The following is a 26,895-nucleotide window of genomic DNA, read 5'->3' as shown; positions in this document are numbered from 1 at the left end:
TGATTGGTGTAACTGACTCAGTATGGTTATAACTACACATAAGCAGAAGCAATATGCTAACACAGTTCTCTTTGGCAGAAGTAGGCAGATGACCACTAAATACTATACCATGAGTACCCTTCCTTTATGAACTTTAAATTCAGGGGCCCTCTCCTACTGTCGCTTTCCTGACATATCTTCCCAAGGCAAATTCCTTGTTATTCTTTTTAACCCGTGGCTTTTATACCGGTATGTTCACCCCAAATTAGTCACCTCCTCAGAGAAACCTTCCCTGACCTTCCTAACTAAAGTATTATTCCCCAGTTATAATCTATTGTCATTCAGTTTATTTCCATCCTAGTACTTATCATGATGGGTAATTAACTAAGTAATCTTTTTACTCGTTTACTGCCCTCCCCAGCTAGCTCTAAGTTCTAGGTCAATATTTGTCTTAATCCCACCACTGTATCCCCAGTGCCTACAATAGAGCCTGGTTCACAGCAGGTGCTCTAAAACTATTTGTTGAATGAATTGATGAAGGAGTTTCATCCTTACAGTGACAATAAGGTTAATTAAAACTTATTAGCATGACATTCAAGGTCCGACTGTAAGATCCTTTGAGGTGGCCGCACAATGGTCAAGCCATTGTGACATTCCCCTACCCTTGTGATAATGTACTTTGTGATATTCCCCATCCTTGTGAATGTACTTTGTAACATCCTCCCTGCTCTTGAGAATGTACTTTGTAACATCCATCCCCTGCCCGCAAAAAATTGCTCCTGACTCCACCGCCTATCCCAAACCTATAAGAACCAATGATAATCCCACCACCCTTCACTGACTCCTTTCTCGGACTCAGCCCACTTGCACCCAAGTGAATAAACAGCCTTGTTGCTCACACTAAGCCTGCTCAGGTGGTCTCTTATACGGACGCACATAACACCAACTATCTGGACTTACATTCTGCCTTTTTATATCTCCATATATTCTGCCTGTTGATATCTCTGTAAAAGCATACTTTCTGCCTGAAGTGTTCTTCCTACCAAATAACTAATCTTTCAAGACCTCGCTCCAAAACATCTTTTCTATGAAATCTCCAGTCCTTCGCAGAAACACACCCACACATGAAATGCTTATTCTGCTAAATTCCTATAAAAGCTATAGAACTTATAATACAGGGTTGTAGCAATAATAATAATAAAATAATGATACTGAACATGTTATTGAGCACTTAACTGTATGCCAGGTATAGTTATAAGCACTATATATGTATTATCTCATTTAATCCTGAAAATAACTCTAAGGGGTAGGAACTATCATAAGTATTTATGTGGCTATTTAGCTAGCTATAATCAACTTTATGAAGGCAGGGATGGTATCTTCAAGCCTTGCTAATTCCCAGAACTCAGCAAAGTGTCTACAATGTCTTATGTACTTAATATGAATTTGCTGCATAATGAATTTGACAGCAGTTCCTTGTCCTCTGTCTACTTTTACAATGGCAATCCCAGTTAAAGAACCAGACAGAGTTTTAAAGTAATTATACAAATGTAATCTTAAAGTGATACTGTCCTTTCTAAGTACAATAAGGAATTCAGAAGTCATAAAGGAAAGGGGCAATATTCATGGCTATATAAACATTTTAAATATCTGTAAATTTAAAAAAAAGTTAAAAGAGACAAACTAGAAGTGGATAAAATACATTTAACCTACATCAGACAAAAGAGTAATAATAGTATATGAAGGGCTCTGGTAAAGAAATAAGAACAAATAATCAGCCTATTAGAAAAATAGGAACATCACATGAACAGGAAACTTTCAGAGAAAGAAATTGAAACGGTTTGTAAACATATAAAAATATGCTCAACCTCATTAATTAAAAAAATGAAAATTAAAATGAGATTTATTTATCCTATCATATTGTAAAGATGAAAAAAGAATGTAATGTCAGCACTGGTAAGATTGTGGGGAAATAGGCATTCTCATACACTTATGCGACAAAAATACTCTCATATGCCTAGAAGACATAGATGCAAGGTTGTTTGTTGCAGCATTGTTTGTAACAGGAAAAGATCAGAAACAACTGAAATGTGCATCAATAGAAGCTTGGTTAAATAAGCCACGGCACAAACATACCATGAAATTGTATGCAGCCATTGAAAAGAATATGCAGCTAGGTAACCAGATAACCAAGGAGGGGGATTTTAATTTTACGAATGCATTCCAGTTAATAAAAAATCCAATTATAGAAAGAGGAAACGATTTCAACATACACTTCATCAAACAGTATATGAGGTGGGCAGATATGCACATGAAATGCTATTCAACGTCATTAGCCATTAAGGAAATTAAATTGAGACAATGATGAGATAACACTACATACGTATTATACTAGGATGGCCAAAATACCAAGTGCTGTTAAGGGTGCAGAGCAAGTAGAACTCTCATACATAGCTAGTTCAGATGCAAAATGGTACCGGCACTCTGGTTTGTCAGTTTCTTATAAAGTTAAACACATTTACCATATGACTAAGTGATCCTACTCCTGGGTATACTACTCAGCAAGAAGAAGAAATGAACAACTTAGATATATCTCCAAGGCATTAATCTGAGTGAAAGCAGTCTCAAGGAGTGACATACTATGTGATTCCATGTACATGACATCATTGAAAAGAAAAGAAACTATAAGGACAGAGAAAAGATCACTGGTACCAGGGGTTAGGGAGGAAGGAGGTCTGACTGCAAAGGAGTGGCAAGAGGGAATTCTTTAGGGAGTTGAACTGTTCTGTATCCTGTCAGTGGTGGTAGTTACAAGAATCTAGCCATTTGTTAAAAACTCACAGGACTGTGTGCTAGAAAATAAAATTACAAAAAAATAAAATTTTATTGTACATAAATTTTAAAAAATTAAGATAAATTATCATCACCAATAATGATACCTCCTACTTCTCGGTCTAAGGGAGGAACATCATCTCTCATGGAGAAATCCATAGCGGTTGCTGGAATGTCCATCAGGTCTTCATCACTGGAGCTGTTCTGGAAGCTACTAAAACTCCCCTGCTGAAAGCCTCTGTTATCCATGGCACCTGTGCAGAAAGAAAAATAGGAGGCTTATAACAATGATCTTCAAGTCCCTTACATGTAACATTTGCCATTTGAACCATTTTGAAGTATACAATTCAGTAGCATTGAGTACACTTACTATGTGCAACTATCACGACTATCCATTTCCAGAACTATTTCATCATCCCAAACAGAAACTCTGTACCCAACAAACAGTAACTCCCCATCCCCCAGGCCCTGGTAACCTCTATTATACTTTTTGTCTCTATAGATTTGCTGATTCTGGATATTTCATATAAATGAAATCACACAATATGTGACACTTTGTGTCTGGTTTCTTTCACTTAGCATAATATTTTCAACATCCATCCATGTTACAGCATGTATCAGCACTTCATCAATTTTTATGGCTGAATATTATTTCACTGTATGGATAGACCACATTTTGTTTATCTATTCATCAGCTGATGGACATCTGGGTAATCTTCACCTTTTGGGTTGGCACTTAGTCTTAGGTCTTCTTTCATGCTCTTGCATGAATATATTCATGCAAACTAAATATATTCAGTTACCCTCTAGATATAATGTACCTCTAGCATTACCACGTAGTTGATGGCAATATTTGAGAACCCTTCAAATGAGTATAAAACCAAATGAGGGCATGTGTACAAACATAACAGTAGTTCACAAGTAATCAACTGAAATAAAAACTAGACATCAGTATTGAGAAATGTGCTGGCCATTTGAGAATGGGGAAAAAAAATTATCTTATTCTTCTGACTCTCCCAGACGTCTTAATACAGTGTATATGCACAGAAATACTAGATGACTGACATGGGGAAAAGAAACATAGTGTGCCATTCAATGCTGTTCTTAAGAATTTAATATTAAAGATGAAAAATATTCTTCATCCCAAGTGTAATTTTTCAGATTGTAAATTTTACTTAAAAAATATTAGTATACTGATTTATTTAGTTTTTAAAAGCATTATGGCCAACTTTATGTAGGCCCACCCTCCCTATTTCTTAAAGAAAATCTTAGTCAAAAATCATACCCAGAAAAGTTCTACTGAATTACACAAATATTATTTGTTTTAAACTTTCCAACTCTTTAAAGAAACTTCTTGTCCTAGGTTGTCAGAACTAAGAGTGATGAATGTGGTAAAAAACAAATAGGATAAATCAAGTAAGAGGCCTAAAAAGCAGGCCTTAAATATTCAGCAAAAAGGAGAAAGAACCAACATTTACCAGGTACATGTCAATTTCTAGGCACTGGGCTATGTGCTTAAAATGAATTATTTCCTTTAATTTTTCCTACATTCCTATGCTATGGCATTATCACTCCTAGTGTAGATAAGGAAACTGAAAGCTGCAAAAGGCTAACTTGCCCAGTTAGTGTTGTTGTTGTTGTTGTTTTTAAAGTTAAGGTCCAAATCATGTGTTCAATTTCACAATACCTCATTTGTGATAAAGAGACCAGCTTAACTGAAGTGTGAGTGACATTTATGAACACCTACTATGCATGAATCATTGTGGCATAGTGGGCCAGATACAAAAATGATGCTGGATAGGCCAGATGAGATGAAGATTGATTGGCAAAGACTTGGGAGTTAACAACATCAAGGTGATGATTGAAACTAAGAGAACAGATACCCCAAGGCAAATTTCCTATATAAATGTTTGAGGTAATGGATATGCTAATTACTTTGATTTGATCATTACACAAAGTATACATGTATTGAAACATCACACTGTACCGCATACATATGTACAATTATATGTCAATTTAAAATAAAATTTAAAAAGAAATGCAATCTCAATGTTCTTTAGCATGCACAAGTAACTTGAAATCTGTGCAAATGTGAACTAAATAATAGGTTATTCTGGAACACTACCATGCATACATGATGATATATGGTCAGGTAGGGAAGGATACAAAGTTACCCCAAGGTACTAATAACGTACAAAATTATTGACCATAAAACAACTTCCTCAGCTACAAAAGTTAACCTTGATGTGTGGATCAAATGGGTGCTGGGATACTAAGAAGCCATGTTTTATAGCCTCAGCCAAGCTCCCTTGCTGCTCACCAATCCAACCTTGCTGGACTTTTCTGCCGTTCATTATCCTGCTTTCTTCAATCCCTTTCTCCGGAGAGGACTCCCTCAGTAAAGGACTCACACAAAATCCTGTCTCTGCTTCTGCTTCTAGGGAACCAGGCCTAATACAGGATTGTTAGCAGGTTTTTCCTATTACCAACAACAGACGAGAAATTGACTCTGTCTGTCTTCCCTCCTGTCATTCAGGAAGAAGTGCCTTTACTTTTTATTTAAGAAAAAAGAAAATCAGCCGGGCATGGTGGATCACACCTGTAATCCCAGCACTTTGGGAGGCCGAGGTGGGTGGATCACCTGAGGTCAGGAGTTCGAGACCAGCTTGACTAACATGGTGAAACCTCGCCTCTACTAAAAATACAAAAATTAGCCAGGCGTGGTGGTGTGTGCCTGTAATCCCAGCTACTCAGGAGGCTGAAGCAGGAGAATCGCTTGAAACCGGGAGGCGGAGGTTGCAGTGAGCCGAGATTGTGCCACTGCACTGCAGCCTGGTTGACAGAGCAAGACTCCGTCCCAAAAAAAAAAGAAAAAAAAATTCATTCTGTGTTGACGTTGGTCAGATTAAGAGTGCATCCAAAGCATCTTTACTTGAGCTTTTGGGCACATGCTGGCTCATAGAAGTTTATTTTGTTTTTTAATGATGAAACTATTTTGTCTGCTTTACAAATAACTGTACCTTACAGTGAACATTGCAACACACAACATGTATAAGATCAGGAAACATTGTTGGGTAATATTTAAACATTTGGATCTCCTAAGCAAGGTTAAACAACACCACACAGAATCACATGACAAAACTGCCAATATAAGGGCCTATTTCACTTCTGAGGCTTGTTATTTCTTGGAACACCACTCAGGATCTATATAAAGTATGCTATGCATATAAACGTATTACTATTTATCTTTCGTGGGTTTTTTGTTTGTTTGTTTTTGAGACAGAGTCTTGCTCTGTCACCCAGGCTGGAGTGTGGTGGTGCCACTACTGCTCACTGCAGCCTTGGCCTCCCAGGCTCAAGCAATCCTGCCACCTCAGCGTCCCAAGTAGCTGGGACTACAGGCGTGCGTCACTGTGCCCAGTTAATGTTTTTTTGTTTGTTTGTTTGTTTTCTTTTTTGTACAGATAGGGTCTCACTATTTTGGCCAGGCTGGTCTTGAACTCCTGGGCTCAAGCAATCCTCCCACCTCAGCCTCCCAAAGTGTTGGGATTACAAGCGTAAGCCACAGCACCCTGCCTACTATTGATCTCATTGGTAGAATGACTCACTGTTAGCAGCAGACAAGACCATGGACATAAACATACAACATGTAACAGCTATAATCAAGGTTAACTAATTAAATCATGACTTTCTCTCTTATAAGCCCCTGGACCTCTTCCTGGAAATGTTGACCTCAACCTTTGACTCTATGCGTCAATGTTTTCTGTTCTTGCTTTGAATGTAACATCAGCAGATTCCTTCAAACCAGTAACATTTCTATGTTGATTGCTAATTTGCTCCCACTTTCCAAATTTCTCAACTGACTTTTGGGGAGAATCAAAATTTGGAAAAACATAAACTTCCTGAAAAGTGCTGGAAGGAATACCCATATGTAATTGCTACTTGGAACAGATCCTGTTCCGGGATTATGAGGTTCATGATCTTGACACTCTTGAAGATTACAGGCTAATTATTTTGTAGACAATATCTCAATTTTGGTTTGTTTGATGTTTCCTCACAAATAGACTCAGGTTATACATCTTTGACAATAATATCAGAGAAGTGACATTGTGTTCTTCTATTTGCATCCTGTTAGAGGGCACATACTTTTTATTTGCCCCACTAATGATGATACTTATTTGATCACTTGATAAAAGTGATATCTTCCAGGTCTTTACATTGTTAATATATCATTTGTCTCTTTGTAACAGTGATTATTTTATGATGAGGTACTTTGACACTAAGTAAAAAAACCATTTCTTATAAAAACATTTTCATTCAATCAATTGAATTCATTTCATTCAATAAAATTATATTCAATTTATATATAAATAAATCCTAATTTTTTCAATGGGTTATAATCTATTGCTATTGTTTTCATACTCAAATTTTCCAAACTTCTCCAGTGGGAACTTTTTCAAGCTGGCTTCTATGTTCTTTTGACATATCCCCATTATGCTTTGAGAATTAACTTAATTTCTGTCACAAAAGACATTCCAGACTCATCTTGTATTTTCATGCTCCATCTCCAATATCAGCCATTTCTTCCAGGAACTCTGAGTCCTTTTAGTTGGGGGTGGTATTTAAAAGACATGATCTGGGTGCTCATTGTTATTCGGGTTGCTGCTCCCCAATGGACATAGGTAGGGAACACACACACACTTTCACATATATTTTCACATCCACCTATATATATAGACAACATGTATGTTTTACATATATCAATATTTACACATGTAAAAAACATAAGTTTTCACTTATATCTGATTCCAATCCAACATAACAAGGCTCAATCTAGTCTTTTCTCTTCCTATATATGTACCTTCCCCTTCATTAACAATGAAAAATCTTTTAATTTTTTTACTTTCTTGAACAATCCTCCTGTATATAACCAGTCTCCTATCTTTTCCTCAACTCTTCTCTGCACAGATGATCTCCTCATACCTGTCAGGTTGACTCACACAACTGAACTACTACTCCATGTAGATTCCTTCTTTACCCTGCTCAGCCTCTGACACCCACAGCAAGCCATATATCCATGTGGAAGTCCAGATGTCATCTTCAATGTGTTTAAGTTCTAGTATTCAAGCCAACCACCTGAGTGGGTGCCCTTCTCATATCACTTGGGCTCTGACTCCCTAAGCAAGGCCACCTACATGCACAGATGTCCTCTTTAAACAAACAAAATAAATACAAAGAAAAAAGAAAACAAACAGCCCCTCCACTTTGCTCTGGATCTTAGCTCCTATGTAACTCAGATAAGATATTTCCCAGATTTAATCTGATTTATTAAGGAAACTTACTATTTCTAGCTCTCATTTCTCCCTCAAGCTACAGTCCTGAATTACCAAGAACTCCAATAGACACTTTTATTGCTACTTTAACCTTAATAGCAGGACAAGGGAAAAAACAGTGAAAATAATATTAACCTAAACACAAATAATAAAATCCAAACAAGACAAATCATCTTTCCTTTATAAATGTAGGCAGCATCAGAGTCAATATTTATGGTTAATGTTTGTCTCACTCTGAGATTTACATTTGACAAACCTACAAAAAGCACTCAACCTCGCAAGTAGGCACTCAAGGTTTCTAGAAATCTTAGCTAAAAACAAGAACCATTTTAGCTGATGAGAAGAACTGAGGCTAAGAGAGTAGCACAATTCAGTAAGTTTCCTTTTAGTGTAAATTTATTAAATGTCCATGAGTCCCATATGGTGACTAGCACAGAAAGAAAAAGCAAGAAAATTTGCAAAGTAATGCAGAATTCCTTTCCCTCTCTCTCCCCTCGCTGGTTATGTTTCACTCAGGAAGTGATTTAAAATACATGGTTCCAGCAACTCTACATTAGCCAAACAAATCATAGGAAGTAAAGGTACAGGGAGTCCAAAAATAACTTATCTCTGGCTTTGGAATGTGTCCTGTAGTCATAGTTTCAGATGGGTGTACCTATTGTTCTGGGAATTCATTAAAACTAAATAATGACACTATAAGATGAAGACCCAACAAAGGAGAAGCTGGAAAACTTTTTAGTTTCCTCATAGGCACCTTACGAACTTCTTCCTGTAACCCACTGACAGAACAATCCAGCTAAATTGAGCTGCCTCATTTCAAACATTTCCTGCAGCAGCTATCTGGTTCACTGTTTGGGTTATAAAGCGTCCTTTTAGTAAAATGCATAGAAAGAAAGGGTCAACAAAAGAAAATTGGAAGAAGCAAGTAAATCAAGCAAAACAGATGTTATGAATATAATCAGTAAAAGTGAAAGTGGTACTTACCCATGGTGCAAGTGATATTGCCCATTTTGATACAGTCTTTAGAATGTTCAAGAGAAAAAATTAAAGCTGCAGAGTAATGAGAAACCAATTCAATGTTCCTTAGAGTTGAGATTTGAATCCATATATAGTTGAACTCCAAGCCCAGTGCTCTTTCCATAACACACTGGGGCTTCACAACGACATGTCAGTCTAGAGAATGGCACATCTGGAAGAAATTAAACTTCTAGATGGCCACAAGCCTGAGGTCAGCCAGAATTTGGGGTAGGCCAGGAACAAATGTAATGGGATTTGATTTATTTTCCCAACTAGAGGATTACAGATAGGACTTGCCATGCAATTGAGAGCTAAGAAGGACAGCAAACAGGGGAAATTGTTGTTTGGCTGATATTTGTGTTACAAAGCTTGTATGCCCTTTGTCACTTTCTTGCTTAAAATTATAAGCTGGTTCCCCATGCGTAGAGAGTTAAGTTTAAAACTTCTTTGTATGGCATTCAGTGCCCTATCAAATCTGGATCCCATCTACACCAACAGACTTATCTCTTGCCACAAATTTGTTATACCCTACCTAGGCCACGTACTTTCAGACCTCCACGCCTGTGCTCAGGCAAGCCGCCCTATGTGGAATCCCACCCACCCCCACCTCCATTCTTTTTTCAGTATGGTAAAACCCCATTCAACATACCTAGGGCCAGCTCAAATAGGCTTTCCTCTCAACATTCCCTTTGTTCACATATCTATGTTGACTGCATAATCTCTTCTACTTGAGTCTTGTGACTACACCATGTCCTTCTCACTTCCATTGTTCTGGCAACTCCAGTGTTGTCTCAGAGTAGGTGTTCAATAAATGCTTACTGAGGAGTATTCCAGTTGGGGAGGAAGGGTTAAGAGGTAATCAACATATTTATATGGCTGACACTCAATAAATCTTTACCTTGCCCTATGAGGGAAGGAAATTAGGGAGATAAAAAGAGTTTATTACTTCATCATTACTCTCAAGGAATTTATGATCTAGTTGGGAAGAAAACCTTCACACCATGCAATTACACAGCAGCTAGGTGTTAAATTGTTACAATTGGCATTCAGAAAATGGAATGGGAGATTGTAAGCTAGAGACTTCAGGGAGGAGAGAGGGTATTCCAGGACCAAGAAACAAAATGGCCAAAGACTTGAAGATGAGAATGAAGGTGGCATTCGTGCTTGGCTAGAAGACAAGGAAGGTGTCTATGAACAAATGGATAGAGACAGGTCATGAAGGACCTGGGAAGTCAATGGAGTCACTGAGGTTTTTGAGGAGCAACATGATAAAAACATCATTTTAGGAGGTAAGTGTGGAAGCAGTAGTCTGGAAGAGAAGAGGAGGAAAGGGCTGGTAAGGCAGTTTGCCATTTCCAATTTCAATGTAGGTGATTTAGGTTGGAGGAGAAAGAAGGAAAAGGGAAGGAAGAGTACACACTCCCAATAATTGTACTAAGATCAAGGCAAGGGCCCTTGGTGGGGGTGGACAGGATGGTGCGAGTTTGTGGTATGGCTTACTGGCATCCTGTTTTACTAGTGACATTGACATGTGTTGGTTCAAATAAATTAATACCATCTCAACTAACCCATTTGGCAAAAACAAATGTATAAAACAACAGGTGGGCTGACACACACGACCCCACAAATGAAAATACAAAGCATGTCACATATTTCACTGCTAGCAAGCACAGAGAAACAATAAACTTTTCTATTTCTTTCTTATTTTTGCTCCACAAAAGTATCTGTTGACCTATACATGGCATTCTGGGTAAGTAATATATGCCGGATACTGCAAACACAGAAAAAGGAGAATGCAAGAGGAAGAAGGGGATTAGAGATGCATTATACAATTAACGAACATACAAGTATTGTCATATCATTTAAAATAAAACATTAAGACAATCCGAAGTAAAGCAGTGAAAGCAATAGGAGCTGACACACACATAAAATCACCTTCTGTCTACCCACTATACTTCGAGCTACTCAAGGACAGAGTTACTGAAATCTGTGCTCCCAAGTGCCTGACACAAAGCAAGGGCTCAGAAAATAATCTAGCTTATACTCCATTTCCAGTTTTAGTTACTTTATTTTGAGAAATGGAAATCAAATGCAAATCTTGCATGTTAATCTCTGAGTGCCATAGAACGTGCTTATTTCAGAGGCTTGGACTAATTCTTAACCCATAGCACTTTCTCCACCTGTTAGAATTTCAGACATTTCAGGCTAGAATTCCAGGAGGAAATAGTAGTGCTTCTTTTTACAGAGTAGTCTTCATCTGGGAGTTATCCCTACAGATGAGTAGGGGTTATGAGAAAAAGGTGAGGACTCTGAACAGACAATACCAGAGCAGCAGTTCTCAAACTTTTTGCTCTCAGGATCCCTTTAGTCATCAAAATTACTGAGGACCCTTAAAGAGCTTTTATTTATATCGATAACATCTATAGATATATATTGTATTTGAAATTAAAATGTTTGAAGTCAGGTAGCGTGATGCCTCCAGCTTTGTTCTTTTGGCTTAGGATTGACTTGGCGATGTGGGCTCTTTTTTGGTTCCATATGAACTTTAAAGTAGTTTTTTCCAATTCTGTGAAGAAAGTCATTGGTAGCTTGATGGGGATGGCATTGAATCTATAAATTACCTTGGGCAGTATGGCCATTTTCACAATATTGATTCTTCCTACCCATGGGCATGGAATGTTCTTCCGTTTCTTTGTATCCTCTTTTATTTCATTGAGCAGTGGTTTGTAGTTCTCCTTGAAGAGGTCCTTCACGTCCCTTGTAAGTTGGATTCCTAGGTATTTTATTCTCTTTGAAGTAATTGTGAATGGGAGTTCACTCATGATTTGGCTCTCTGTTTGTCTGTTATTGGTGTATAAGAATGCTTGTGATTTTTGTACATTGATTTTGTATCTTGAGACTTTGCTGAAGTTGCTTATCAGCTTGAGATTTTGGGCTGAGACAATGGGGTTTTCTAGATATACAATCATGTCATCTGCAAACAGGGACAATTTGACTTCCTCTTTTCCTAATTGAATACCCTTTATTTCCTTCTCCTGCCTAATTGCCCTGGCCAGAACTTCCAACACTATGTTGAATAGGAGTGGTGAGAGAGGGCATCCCCAAAACAGCATGGTACTGGTACCAAAACAGAGATATAGATCAATGGAACAGAACAGAGCCCTCAGAAATAACGCCGCATATCTACAACTATCTGATCTTTGACAAACCTGACAAAAACAAGCAATGGGGAAAGGATTCCCTAGTTAATAAATGGTGCTGGGAAAACTGGCTAGCCATATGTAGAAAGCTGAAACTGGATCCCTTCCTTACACCTTATACAAAAATTCATTCAAGATGGATTAAAGACTTAAACGTTAGACCTAAAACCATAAAAACCCTAGAAGAAAACCTAGGCAATACCATTCAGGACATAGGCATGGGCAAGGACTTCATGTCTGAAACACCAAAAGCAATGGCAACAAAAGCCAAAATTGACAAATGGGATCTAATTAAACTCAAGAGCTTCCGCACAGCAAAAGAAACTACCATCAGAGTGAACAGGCAACCTACAAAATGGGAGAAAATTTTTGCAACCTACTCATCTGACAAAGGGCTAATATCCAGAATCTACAATGAACTCAAACAAATTTACAAGAAAAAAACAAACAACCCCATCAAAAAGTGGGCGAAGGACATGAACAGGCACTTCTCAAAAGAAGACATTTATGCAGCCAAAAAACACATGAAAAAATGCTCACCATCACCGGCCATCAGAGAAATGCAAATCAAAACCACAATGAGATACCATCTCACACCAGTTAGAATGGCAATCATTAAAAAGTCAGGAAACAACAGGTGCTGGAGAGGATGTGGAGAAACAGGAACACTTTTTCACTGTTGGTGGGACTGTAAACTAGTTCAACCCTTGTGGAAGTCAGTGTGGCGATTCCTCAGGGATCTAGAACGAGAAATACCATTTGACCCAGCCATCCCATTACTGGGTATATACCCAAAGGACTATAAATCATGCTGCTATAAAGACACATGCACACGTATGTTTATTGCGGCACTATTCACAATAGCAAAGACTTGGAACCAACCCAGATGTCCAACAATGATAGACTGGATTAAGAAAATGTGGCACATATACACCATGGAATACTATGCAGCCATAAAAAATGATGAGTTCATGTTCTTTGTAGGGACATGGATGAAATTGGAAATCATCATTCTCAGTAAACTATCGCAAGAACAAAAAACCAAACACCACATATTCTCACTCATAGGTGGGAATTGAACAATGAGAACACATGGACACAGCAAGGGGAACATCACACTCTGGGGACTGTTGTGGGGTGGGGGGAGGGGGGAGGGATAGCATTAGGAAATATACCTAATGCTAAATGACAAGTTAATGGGTGCAGCACACCAGCATGGCACATGTATACATATGTAACTAACCTGCACATTGTGCACATGTACCCTAAAACTTAAAGTATAATAATAATAATAATAAAGAAATTAAAATGGAAAAATGTTTAAAATATACAATGATTTATTTAAATGTCACAATACTCAAATGTCTGGGTTAATAGAGGATTACTGGATTCTGCTTAACATATTCTACTAGTTCTCAGAGGAATGACATCTTCACCCATACTACAGTCTGCAGAAAATTCCACTGTATATTCATGAGAAAATGAGTAAAAAAGGCAAATAATATCTTAATATGAAAATAGTTTTGACCTTAAAGACCCCCTAAAAGGGTCTCAATAACTCACAGACTATACTGTGAGAATGTCTGAAGTAAAGAAAGAACTCAGCATGGACAAATTGTACTTGGGCAACACCCACAGTTGATGAGAAAGAGGAAGAGGACAAACCAGTCAGAAGAGACCATGTGGACAGCTGGGAAAGTGAAGCAAATAACAAACTAATATTTTCTGTAAATTCGCCCAAAGGAGTAACAGCCTATAGAGAGAGATTGTTTGAATCATTAGAATTGGATTCTAATAGATGAATAGGCAAAATACATTGGTAGATAATTTGTTTTTTAATGGCTTTAAAAATTCAGGTAAATTAAAATTAAAACAATAATATGCTATGTTCCCTTAGCTAATCAGCTTTTCTTCGGTGCTATCTCAGAGATTCTTCAGATATGATAAGAAATACCCTGTTATACAGGCTTTCAAGAGTGTCATAAATGTGAAGTGTAGAGAAGCACCCTGGAGGATCAAGGACAAGGGTCTACCAGGCCTGACGAAGACAACACTAGAAATGTAAAGATCACTTTCACTTTGGAACATACATGTAAAACTCCTAAATAAAACTTTAACAAACTAAATATAGCATCACCTTGAAAGATTTGCCTGCTATATATAAGAAGGAATTATTCCAGGAATGCAAGACCGGTATCACATGGGAAACTACCAACATAAGTTATCAGATTAACAGATAAAAATTTTAAATCCATAATTATCTTATCTCAACAGATGTCAGGAATTGATTTTTAAATTTACAGTCATTCTGTATTTAAAAGTTTAAAATGTTCCATGTAGAGGATTTCTTTCTTGACATGATGTAGAATATCTAAATTAAAAAACCAAGAAGCAAATACCATTCCCCTTAATACAGGAAGGCATGATACTTCTTGTTGCCAATTATATTTAACACGGTACAAGAAAAGCTTTAAAAGGACAAAAATGAGGAATGCGTATAGAAAAGGAAGATATATGGTATTCCAGTTTGGATTACATGAATGCATACCTATACAACTCCAAAAATACCAACTAAAAATAGCCAAAAGTAATATATGAACTCATAAATTAGGAGGTAAATCTACTAAAAACTGCATTGCTACATATAACCATAGAACTAGAAAATATAATGATAAAAGAATTCATATATGATGGAGACATACTGAAACACAGTATTACTTTAAAATTTATAAAAAGACAAATAGGAATGAAAAAAGGAAGATATAAATCAACAGAGATGTATTATGCTCTTGATTGGAAAGTCTAAATATAGCAAGAATGAAATAGACTCTAATTTGAATTATGTTACATCTATATATTAATCTAAAGTCCCCATGGCATCCTTTATATAACTTGACAGACTGGTAGAGATATTCATCTAGAAGAATAAGTAGACACAGATACTAGTATATGTATTTCCTTAAATGTAAATATGGCAAATTTATCTGTAGATTTTGGTCTTCTACAAAGAAGCAATCATCAAAACCTTATGGCACTGGGGTAAGAATAGAAAGTTATTGTGAATAGTGCCGCAATAAACATACGTGTGCATGTGTCTTTATAGCAGCATGATTTATAATCCTTTGGGTATATACCCAGTAATGGGATGGCTGGGTCAAATGGTATTTCTAGTTCTAGATCCCTGAGGAATCGCCACACCAACTTCCACAACGGTTGAACTACTTTACAGTCCCACCAACAGTGTAAAAGTGTTCCTATTTCTCCACATCCTCTCCAGCACCTGTTGTTTCCTGACTTTTTAATGATTGCCATTCTAACTGGTGTGAGATGGTATCTCATTGTGGTTTTGATTTGCATTTCTCTGATGGCCAGTGATGGTGAGCTTTTTTCATGTGTTTTTTGGCTGCATATAAATGTCTTCTTTTGAGAAGTGTCTGTTCATTGGAACCAACCCAAATGTCCAACAATGACAGACTGGATTAAGAAAATGTGGCACATATACACCATGGAATACTATGCAGCCATAAAAAATGATGAGTTCATGTCCTTTGTAGGGACATGGATGAAGCTGGAAACCATCGTTCTCGGCAAACTATTGCAAGGACAAACAACCAAACACCGCATGTTCTCACTCATAGGTAGGAATTGAACAAAGAGAACACATGGACACAGGAAGGGGAACATCACACACCGGGGACTGTTGTGGGGTCGGGGGAGGGGGGAGAGATAGCATTAGGAGATATACCTAATGCTAAATGACAAGTTAATGGGTGCAGCACACCAACATGACACATGTATACATATGTAACAAACCTGCACGTTGTGCACATGTACCCTAAAACTTAAATAAAAAAAAAAGAATAGAAAGTTTAGCAATGGATCCAAACTATTTGAACTTAATAGTTGCTAAATCAGAAGCAACACAAATATAAGGAAAGACTCACTTTTTAGTAAATAGTTGAGGAATCGCTCGGTATCGAAATGGGGAATATAGAATTACAACATGTACCACAGTGCAAACATTCCAGATGGGTTTTTTAAAAGTTGATTTTTTAAAAAACATAGAATAGTATATTTGTCCCAGATGTGAACAGACAAAATTAGTTCTGATCCAGAAAGACAAAAAATTGATTAATTCATATATACTAAAATAAAGAAATAACTTCTTGCATCAGGGAATGTATGCAATAAAATGAAGTGAAAGAAACAGAAAAAGGACATATCTGCATCATCACTGATAAAGGCTAAGGAAAAGGTGGATGCAAATATCCAAGTAAAAATCAAAGTATGACTTCCAGTTTCAAGTCCACTGTATAAGAAGCTTGGAAGTCATCACTCCCATCCCCACAATACAAACTGGAAATCAACAACTCTTCTCAGCTCCATCAGAGAACTGAGATCACAGGGCAAACTGCTTCCCCCAAAATTAGAGAAAGAGACAGACCGATACAGACTCATAGCTTACATGAACAGAAACCTCCATAGGAACACAAACAGAAACTTACAGTTTAGGTTCTCTGGGGTAGGAAAACCTAACTATAACTGAGGAGGCTGAGTGTGGATAAGCTCAAAAGCTTAAAAACTCCAGGGAGCCCAGTCTTAGGGGGACCTCACACTTTGAAGAGTTTTACCTCCAGGAGTCCTAAAACATTCTTGTTCTTACAGTGAAGATCAGAGAAAAATCTCTTTCTGCTTCCAGCAGGGGGAGGGGAAACAGTCATTTTACAATTATAACCAGAGCATTTGGTTTTTCTTATAAGGCATACCTTCATGAAAAACTATTTTACCAGGGCCTAATCAACTTGGGAAAAAGTCAGTATCTAATTCTATCTCCCACCAGCCTTTCTATCTTACCTAAGTGGGGAAAAAACAAAACGAAAGGGAGAAGCACTTTTCAAAGTCATAACTGAGGGCACAGGCTCACTAAAAAACTGAAACCTAATCATATGACTACAGAATGCTTCCATTCTCTCAACATTTTATCACTACTTCTATAGAGATCCTGTATAATAACAGGGGAATATGACTGAAAGAATTGTACCTTTTAAATTTAGTTAAGAAGTCTCTAGGGAAATGGAAACCCAAATACAAAACAGTCAAAAACAGACACTAGTGGAAATCTTAGCCTCTGACACATTTAGTTACAACAAATGTAAACACAGCCTAACTCCTATCCAGATAAACATAAACCTTATACTAAAGGTCTATTTACCTCAGTCACTTTTACCTAGTATATCATGTCTAGCTTTCAACAAAAAAATACAAGGTATACTAAAGGACAAAAAAAAAAAAAACACTGCATGAAGATAAAGAGTCAGACATGGAAGGGATGTTGGAATTACTATAACAGCAATTTAAAATATGTTTAATATGCTAAAGGCCCTAATGGAAAAAGTGGACAACACGCAAGAGCAGATGAGTAATGTAAGCAGAGAGATGGAAATCTTAAGAAAGAATCAAAAGGAAATGCTAGAAATCAAAAACACCATAACAGAAATAAAGAATGCCTTTGATTGATTCATTAATAAATTGGACACAGCAGAGAAAGAATGAGCAAGCTGGAAGAAACAGCAACAGAAACTTCTGAAACTGAAATTCAAAGAGAAAGAAAATGGAAAAGGAACAGAATGTCCAAGGACTGTGGAACAATTACAAAAGACATATAACTGGAATACCAGAAGGAGAAGAAAGAAATACAAGAAGCCAGGCGTGGTTGGTTGCTCACCCCTGTAATCCTAGCACTTTGGGAGGCCTAGGTGGGCGGATCACGAGGTCAGGAGTTCAAAACCAGCCTGGCCAACATGGTGAAATCCCGTCTCTCCTAAAGATACAAAAAATTAGCCAGGCATGGTGGTGCGCACCTGTACTCCCAGCTACTCAGGAGGCTGAGGCAGGAGAATCACTTGAACCCAGGAGGCAGAGGTTGCAGTGAGCCGAGATTAAGCCATTGTACGCCATTGTACTCCAGCCTGGGCAACAGGCCAAGACTTCGTCTCAAAAAAAAAAAAAAAAAGAAAGAAAGAAAGAAAGAAATAGAAGAAATACATAAAGTAATAATGACTAAGAATTGTTCCAAATTAATGACAGATACCAAACCACAGGTCCAGGCAGGAAGCTCACAGAACACTAAGGAGGATGAATACAAAAAAATCTATACCTACGCATATCATATCCAAACTGCAGAAAATCAAAGGAAAAAAATCTTCAAAGTTGCCGGGGTAAAACAAATACCTTACCTTTTACCTATGGAGGAGCAAGGACAGAATTACAGCAGACATCTTCAGAAATCTCTTCAAGAATACAGAGATAGACATAACATGCTACTACTAGTCAAAACAAATGTGGAGTAGGTATATTAATTTCAGACAGAGCAGACTTCACAGCAGGGAAAATTATCAGCAATAAAGAGGGGTACTGCATAATGATAAAGGGGTCAATACTCTAAAAACACATAATAATCTCTAATAAATAAGCACCTAACAACAGTGTCAACATATGAGGCAAAAACTGATAGAGATACAAGGAGAAATAGATGAATGTACTATTATAGTTGGAGACTTCACCACCCCTCTATTAGTAATTGACAGATACAGCAGACAGAAGATCAGTAAAGACATAGGTAAACTGAACAGCATCATCCATCAACTAGATCAAGTTGATGTCTATAAAACACTTCATTTAACAACAGCAGAATACATATTCTTCTCAAGCTCACACAGAACATTCACTAAGACAGAAAACATTTGGGCCATAAAACATACTTTAACAAATTTAAAAGAACAGAAATCATGCAAAGTATGCTCTCAGAGGACAATGGAATTAGACTAGAAATCAGTAAGATAAAGCTTGAAAACTCAAATACTTGGAGATTAAACACTCTTCTAAATATCACATGGGTTAAAGAAGTCTAAAGAAAAATTAAAAAACATTTTGAACTAAATGAAAATGAAGAAACCACTTATCAAAATTTGTGGGATGCAGTGAAACCAGTGCTTAGAGGGATATTTATAGTATTGAATGCATATATTAATAAAGAAGAAAGATCTATAATCAATAATCTAAGCCTCCACCTTAGGTAACTAAAAAAATTAAAAGAATTGAATCCAAAGTAAGCAGAAGAGAAGAAGTAATAAAACTTAGAGCAGAAATCAATGAAACTGAAAACAGGACATCAACAGAGAAAGTCAACAAAACCAAAAGCTGGTTCGTTGAAAAGATCAATAAAATTGATAAACCTCTAGCCCGGTTAAGTAAGCATGAAAGACAGAAGGCACAAATTACTTTTTGTATTTTGGTATTACAAAATAATACCGTGATCTGATTGTGATACATTGTATGTATTAAAATGTCACTGTGTACCCCACAAATATGTATAAATTACATGTCAATGTAAAAATAATTAAGGAAAAAATAAAATAGAGACCATCACTATCGATCATATGGTCATTAAAAAGATAATAAAGGAATATTAACAATTTGATGCCCACAAATTTGATTAATTCAGATGAAATGGATCAATTCTCCTTGAAATACACAATCTACCAAAACTCATGCAAGGAGAAACAGATCATGTGAAAAGACATGTATCTATTAAATAAACTAAACTACTAATAAATAAACTTCCAAGACAGAAAGCCCTAGACCCAGATGGATTCACTAGTGTATTCTACCAAACATTTAAAGACAAAATTGTACCAGTTTTCTATAATCTCTTTCAGAAGATAGAAGCAAAGGGAACACTTCTTAATTCATTACCCTAATACCAAAACTAAATGGAGAGATTACAAGAAAGCTAAACTACAGACCAATATCTCCCATGAACATAGATGCAAAAATCCTGAACATATTAGCAAATTGAGCACGAGAATACATAAAAAGAATTATATGTACATCATGACCAAGTGGGATTTATCCCAGTTATGGAAGGCTAGTTCAACATTCAAAAATAAATTAGCGTAATCTAGCATATTAACAGGCTTAAGAAGAAAAATCACATGATCATATAAATCGACATAGAAAATACATTTGACAATACACAACACCCAGTCACGATAAAAACTCTAATTAAACTAGGAATAGAGGGGAACTTCTTCAACTTGATAAAGAACATCTACAAAAACCTACAGCTAACATTTAATTGTACAAGACTCAAGACTTTTCCAGCAACATTAGCAAAAAGCAAGGATATCCCTTCTCACCAACCCATTTCAACATCATACTGAAAGACCTAGCTAATGCAAAAAAGACAAGGAAGGGAAGTAAAAGATACACAGAGTGGGAGAAAGAAATAAAAACTTTTTTTTCACTGATGACATGATTGTCGATGTAGAAAATCCAAAGAGTCAACAACTCCTGAAACAAATGAGTAACTATAGCAAGGTTGCAGAATATAAGGTTAATATACAAAAATCAACTGCTTTCTCATACACTAGCAATGACAAACTGGAATTTGAAAAATCAGAACACAATGCTATTTACATTAGTTCTAAAAATCAAATAATTAAGTATAAAACTAACCAAAATATGTACAAGACCTACATGAGGAAAACTACAAAACTCAGATGAAACAAATCAAAGATCTAAATAAATAGATATTCCATGAACTTGGATAGGAAGACTCAATATTGTCAAGAAGTAAGTTTTTCCCAACTTGATCTACAGGTTCAGTGCAGTTCCAATCAAAATTCCAGCAAGTTATTTTGTGGGTATCAACAAACTGATTCTAAAGTTTAGCCAGAGAGACAAATGACCGGGAATAGCCAACACAATTTTGAAAGAGAAGAACAAACGTGGAAGACTGACACTATCCAACTTCAAGGCTTACTATAAAGCTACAATAATCAAGACAGTGTGATAATGGCATAAGAATACAGATCAATAGAACAGAACAAATCCAGAAATATACCCACAAAAATATAGTCAATGGATCTTCGACAAATGAGCAAAGGCAATACAATGACACAAATATATTCTTTTCAATAAATGGTACTGAAACAACTGGACATGAACATGCAAAAAAAAATGAATCTAGAGGTAGGTCTTCAACTTTCACAAAAATTAACTCAAAATAGATGACTGACCTAAATGTAAAACACACAACTATAAAACTCCTAGAAAATAATGTAGGCTAAAATCTAAGTGATCTTAGGTTTGGTGGTGACCTTTTAGATACAACACCAAAAGCATGATCCATGAAAGAAAAAATTGATAGACTGGACTTCATTATAATTTAAAACTTCTGCTCTGCAAAAGCCACTGTTAACTGAATGAAAAAGCAAATCACACATGGGAAAAATATTTGCAAAAGACATATCTTAGAAAGGGATTGTATCTAAAATAAGTAAGAAACTCTTTAAGCTCAAGGATAAGAAAACATTCCTATTAGAATGCCTAAAATCCAAAACACTAACAAAACCAAATGTTGATGAGGATATGGAGTAACAGGAACTCTCGTTCACTGCTGATGGAAATGTAAAATGGTACAGCCACTTTGGAGGACAGTTTGGTGGTTTCTTACAAAATTAAACATAGTCTTACCATATGATCCAGCAACACTTCCTGGTATTTTACTTAAGTGAGTTGAGAACTTATGTCCATACAAGATCCTGCACACAAACGTTTATAGCAGCTTTATTCATAATTGCCAAAATGTGGAAGGAACCAAGCTGCCCTTCAGTGGTTGAAAGGATAAATAAACTTTGTGCCTCCAGACAATGGAATACTATGCAGTGATAAAAAGAAATAAGCTGGTTACTGTATGGGATAAATGGGGAAAAAAATGAAAGAAAAGAAATGAGCTATCAAGTCATGAAAAGATATGAGGAGCCTTAAATGCATAGTGCTAAGTAAAATAAGCCATTCTGAAAAGGCTGCATAATGTATGATTCTAACTATATGACATTCTGGAAAAGGCAAAACTATGGAGACAGTAAAATGATCAGCGGTTGCCAGGGGTTTAGGGTGGGGGAGGGGGGATAAATAGGCAGAACTCAGAGGAATTTTAGGGCAGTGAAACTATTCTGTATGATACTATAATGGTCATGCATGTCATTATACACTTGTCAAAACCCATAGAGTATATAACACAAAGAGGGAACTCTAATGTAAACTATGGTTTACATTAATAATTATATTTAAACTATTATTTAATAATAGTTATAATACATTATAATTATACTATTATTTAATAATAATGTCTCAACATTAGCCCATCAATTTTAACAAGTGTACAACACTCATGCAAGATGTTAATAGCGGAAACTGGGGTGTCTCGAGAATATATGACAACTCTATACTTTCCATTCAGTCTTTTTGTAAACCTAAAACTGCTCAAAAAAGTCTATGAATTTTTAAAATATGAAAAGAAACTAAAAGAGCCGTTTACACATAAGGAAATTTTGATGCTAAAAATCATCCTGTGTAACACAGAAATCCCCCTAGTAATGACAGAATAGAAATTTTAAGTCATTTAAACCAATGGTTCTCAAACTTCAGTGTGCATCAGAATCACCTGGAGGGCTGTTAAAACACAGATTGCTGGGCCCCACCCCTGACTTTCTGATTACCTAGGTCTGAGGTGAGGCCTGAGAGTTTATTTCTAACAAGTTCCTGGAGGATGCTGATGCTGCTAGTCTTGGGCATCAAGAGAGATATAAAGTCTGATAAAATAAGACTAAGGCTGAGCAGTAACCAAAATGAGATTTTAGAGTATACAAAAGATAAGGAGCACATATTAAATAACCTGAATCTTTACTGCAGGTTAGATCGGGAGAATCTGGGAGAGAAGAAGGACCAAGGATCAGAATCTATAAGTCCCAAATGTTTAAGAACTTGAGGACTGAAATGGAGTGTCTGTCTCTTTCTGTCTCTGTCACCACTATTTATAATACTGTATTGCTACGCTGACCTGAACGCTACAAATTTGCAATGGGCAATGAGCAAAAATGATAAGATGGGTAGGAATGAATAGATCAGCTTAGCTAAGAAGAGAGTAACAACTGAAGAATACTGCTGAGGTCACAGTAGAAAGCACTCAGGCTCAGGCGCTAAGGATGGGAGGAGGGGAGTGAATCAGATCATGGGCACCTGTACTCCCTAGGTGAGAGAGAGAGAGATGGAGAGACGGACAGAGAGAGCGATAGACTGAAACAGAGACATGTATAGTCCATCTCTATTTGACTAAAGTAAGGTAATATAAAGATATAGGCTGTTCTCATTTCCATATTGTGTGGTGTGCATACAAGATCAGCAATAAGAAGGGTCCCTTGCTCTTCACCCCCTCTAATTCAAGAAGAGTCTGTAATAGACATCTAAAGGCAGCTCATAGTTCTACTCAGGATGTCCTGGAAGATAAAGGGCAGCTTATAAGCTCAAACTCCTATACATTCTGTAAGTGTAAATCTTCATGAATGTGTGCATCTCCCTGTCCTCAGAGGGGACAGAGTGGGGGGAATAGGAAGACTCTCTCTTTGGCCCCCATCATTTGTGCCCACCTGTCTGAATGTCATTCTTCTAAAGCTGCCCATCAGAGAGCACATCCAGTGATTTTGACTCTCGTTTGTCACTGCATCCTTAACACTAAAAAGAGTATCTGTCACACTCTAGAAACTCAAGACATAGGAAGGCAAGAAAAGAGACATATATGCACTCAGTCCATATATATACATATAGGTAGGCAAGGCTCCATCTCATTGAATCCTTGGCTTAATACTTGAGACAGCACTCACATCTAGGTTGGAAGGAAGTGAGGGAGCAAATCAGAAGGCTCTGGTTCCCGCCCACCACCCTGTGTGTGGACAGCAGGTGGGGAACACAGAGAAAGCTCACTGTCTCACTCTGGATACCTGCATACATGGACATTATTTAATAAGGACATTTATTCTAATACACAGTCAAGCCCACCAGAGCACCTGAAGTCCCTAACTATTCTGTTCTGTGCTTCCCCAACACACACCCATCACTCAAAAACTATGACAGGGGAGGGTGGGAGGGGTGATGTCTAGGCTCTCTGTCCTTCTTGGTACAGTTGAGCTCCCCCTCTCTGAATCCTTGCCCAGGTGCATTGCATTGAGCCAGCACTAGCACCCAGATAGCAAGGATTAGAGAGGGGGAGCAGGGCAGAAGGCTTGGGCACCTGCCGTGCTCGAAGCAGAGAAGGTTCTCTGTTACACAGGTCTGTGTGAGAACAGGAATGAGAGTCTTGCATTGTGTATATGTTGGGAGAGGGTGTCAATAAGAAGTCCCATTTTGTGGCCCACACTAACTCAGCATGTGCAGGAATATTAGGTGACAAAAAGTCAAGTCTCCTACACATATTCTTTGAGGCAAGAACCAAGTCCATCTTGTGTGATACCATATGCCCACTGCCCTGGCAGCACAGTGTTAGCATGTACTAAGTGCTCAATACTTGTGAAAGGGAGGTAGAGGGGAAGGAGAGGGAGGAGGAAGTGTGACTCACAGGCACTTTGTCTGTCTATGGGCAGAAAAAGGCCCCTCTGAGAGTCCTGGAATAGGTGCTGCACTGAGACAGCATGCACATTTAGGTGGCAAGGATACAAGGGGAAGCAGAGCAGCAGGCTCAGGATGTGCACAGCACATATATTTGCACAGGTATCCATGTCTGTGGGAGGGAATAAAGAAAAGCCTGATTTCTGGCACCCTGAGCCCATGTATTCACAGGAAGTTGGATGACATGAGGATGCTTATTCTCCATGAGCCTGCTAGACAGTAAGGTCGGCATCTCTGACAGGTTAGTTTACTGTGGCATTCCCAAACAGCAGGAATTCAGTAAATTTGTTAAAGGGATGAATAAATGAATGGACCAAAAACATGCACACACAAATGACTGACTGAAAGAATGAACAAAGGAAAGAGAAGGGATGGACAGGCTCTGTCCTACACATAGGCAAGGCTCACAAGCTGGTATCCTTGCACAAGCCCATTGCACTGCTAAGACAGCACTTGTGCCTAGGCTGCAAGGCTAGGAGAGGGCAAGCAAAAATCAAAGTCCAGGCACCTGCACACCAGGCATGCATCTGAGTGTGTGTGGCAAGGAAACTTGCAGGCAAGTTTAGATAATAAGGCTCCTTCCTTTCAGCTTTGTACAGAAATGTTTCTACACTTACACATGTGTGTGTGCACATGCATGCACAATGTGAGCATGTGCATTCATAAGAGAATGAGAAGGCTCAATTCCTGACACACTTGTGTCTGTTGCCTAGGCCTGGGGAAGTCTAGGCACCTAATACCTCCACTAGATAGGAAGTCCTGGAGAGAGAGACTGTCCATTATTTAGCAGGGTACTCCCAGCACAGCTCATGGCACATCAAAAGTGCGCAATTAACACGGGCTGCTTGAATTGTTCAGCAGAAGATTCACGATGACAAGGCTCACCCTCCTGTAATCCATGCACACAGGAGGTGTTTTGAGAATTCACAACTCCGATATGCAATGGGTATGGGAGAAGGAGCAGTTCATTCTTCTGCACATGGGAGGGGGGTGGGGGAGGAGAGAGAAAGAAAGACAGAGAGAAAGAGAGAGAGAGGAGAGAGATTGATTGATTGATTGAGAGAGAGACAGATTGAGATTAAAGTGTCAGGTGCACGCCTGGAGAAGCAGTGCCAAGGCTATTCCCTAATAAAGTACTTGTTGTGTGTTCACTTAGCCTCATGTGCTCACTGTGTGGTTATGGAGGAGGTGGAGACAGTAATGAAATGATGGCTTCCCTGCCACAGTCTGCATGGACTCGGCATTGGGAACGTACATGAGCAATGCAGGAGCTCATTCTCTTCCACCCTTCACCTGACTAGCTTATCACTGCCCCTAGCTAGCACTTACACTAAATCAGTGATTCTCAAACTTAAGTGAGCATCAGAATCAGTTGAGAGCCTTGGTATAGTACAGATTTCCATGGTTTATGGTGTAGTAGGTCAGGGATGAGCCCAAGAATTGGCATTTTTAACAAGCTCCTAGGTGATACACATGCTGCTGGCCCAGGGACCACACTGAGAACCACTGCTCTATACATAACTTAAAGAAATGAAATAATGGGACATAGAGGGGTGATGCAAAGACTCTACACTTTTAAACATGGATGAGATTCCCTCTCTGAATTTTTGTACAAGGCAATGGACTGGAATAGCATTTGTACCCAACTAACAAGAATGAAAGAGAGGGACAACCTGAATAGAAGGCTCGAGCATCTTCAAATCCATTGTGTTTGTGTGTATGTACAAAAGAAACAGCACTCTCTGGCTCACAGGTGATTTTCCTATGACCATACAAAGGTGAAGTGTCTTTTCTTCATATGCATGTGTGAGATGACTGACAAGTAGGGCCACTTTCCTTCAAGCTCTGGCGGCATAAGCAGCAAGTAGAAAGCCTACTGCCTTGCACACCAGACATGAGTGAGAAGATGCTGCTAATGACACTCATTATCCTATGCACACTGTGGCTGCAGCTCTGTGTAAGGGGGGACACACCTTTTGTAGTTCTCTAGCTGAGCACCGTTGGGGGGTTGGAGAGGGGATGATGGG

The 26,895-nt window shown here is 37.9% G+C and overlaps 1 protein-coding gene and 2 non-coding genes across 4 annotated transcripts in view; all 3 read right to left on the bottom strand.

Moving 5' to 3' along the window:
- CLCN5 (chloride voltage-gated channel 5) overlaps positions 1–26,895 on the bottom strand; it is a 162,014-nt gene that overhangs the window by 47,719 nt on the left and 87,400 nt on the right. For both annotated transcript variants that reach the window (XM_016943447.3, XM_016943446.4), the window contains exon 4: positions 2,919–3,065. In XM_016943447.3, coding sequence (XP_016798936.1) covers positions 2,919–3,065 — 147 coding nt within the window. The remainder of the gene's footprint in view (positions 1–2,918; positions 3,066–26,895) is intronic.
- Positions 24,390–24,474, bottom strand: MIR502 (microRNA mir-502). The gene has a single exon (NR_035829.1). It is a non-coding gene; the product is annotated as a microRNA mir-502 (primary transcript).
- MIR660 (microRNA mir-660) lies at positions 25,736–25,831 on the bottom strand. Its single transcript, NR_035975.1, has one exon. It is a non-coding gene; the product is annotated as a microRNA mir-660 (primary transcript).

This window comes from Pan troglodytes, chromosome X, assembly GCF_028858775.2.
Source record: "Pan troglodytes isolate AG18354 chromosome X, NHGRI_mPanTro3-v2.0_pri, whole genome shotgun sequence".
Lineage (NCBI taxonomy): Eukaryota > Metazoa > Chordata > Mammalia > Primates > Hominidae > Pan > Pan troglodytes.
The sequence above is the reverse complement of the archived record's forward strand: the minus strand, read 5'-3'. Positions and strand labels throughout refer to the sequence as shown.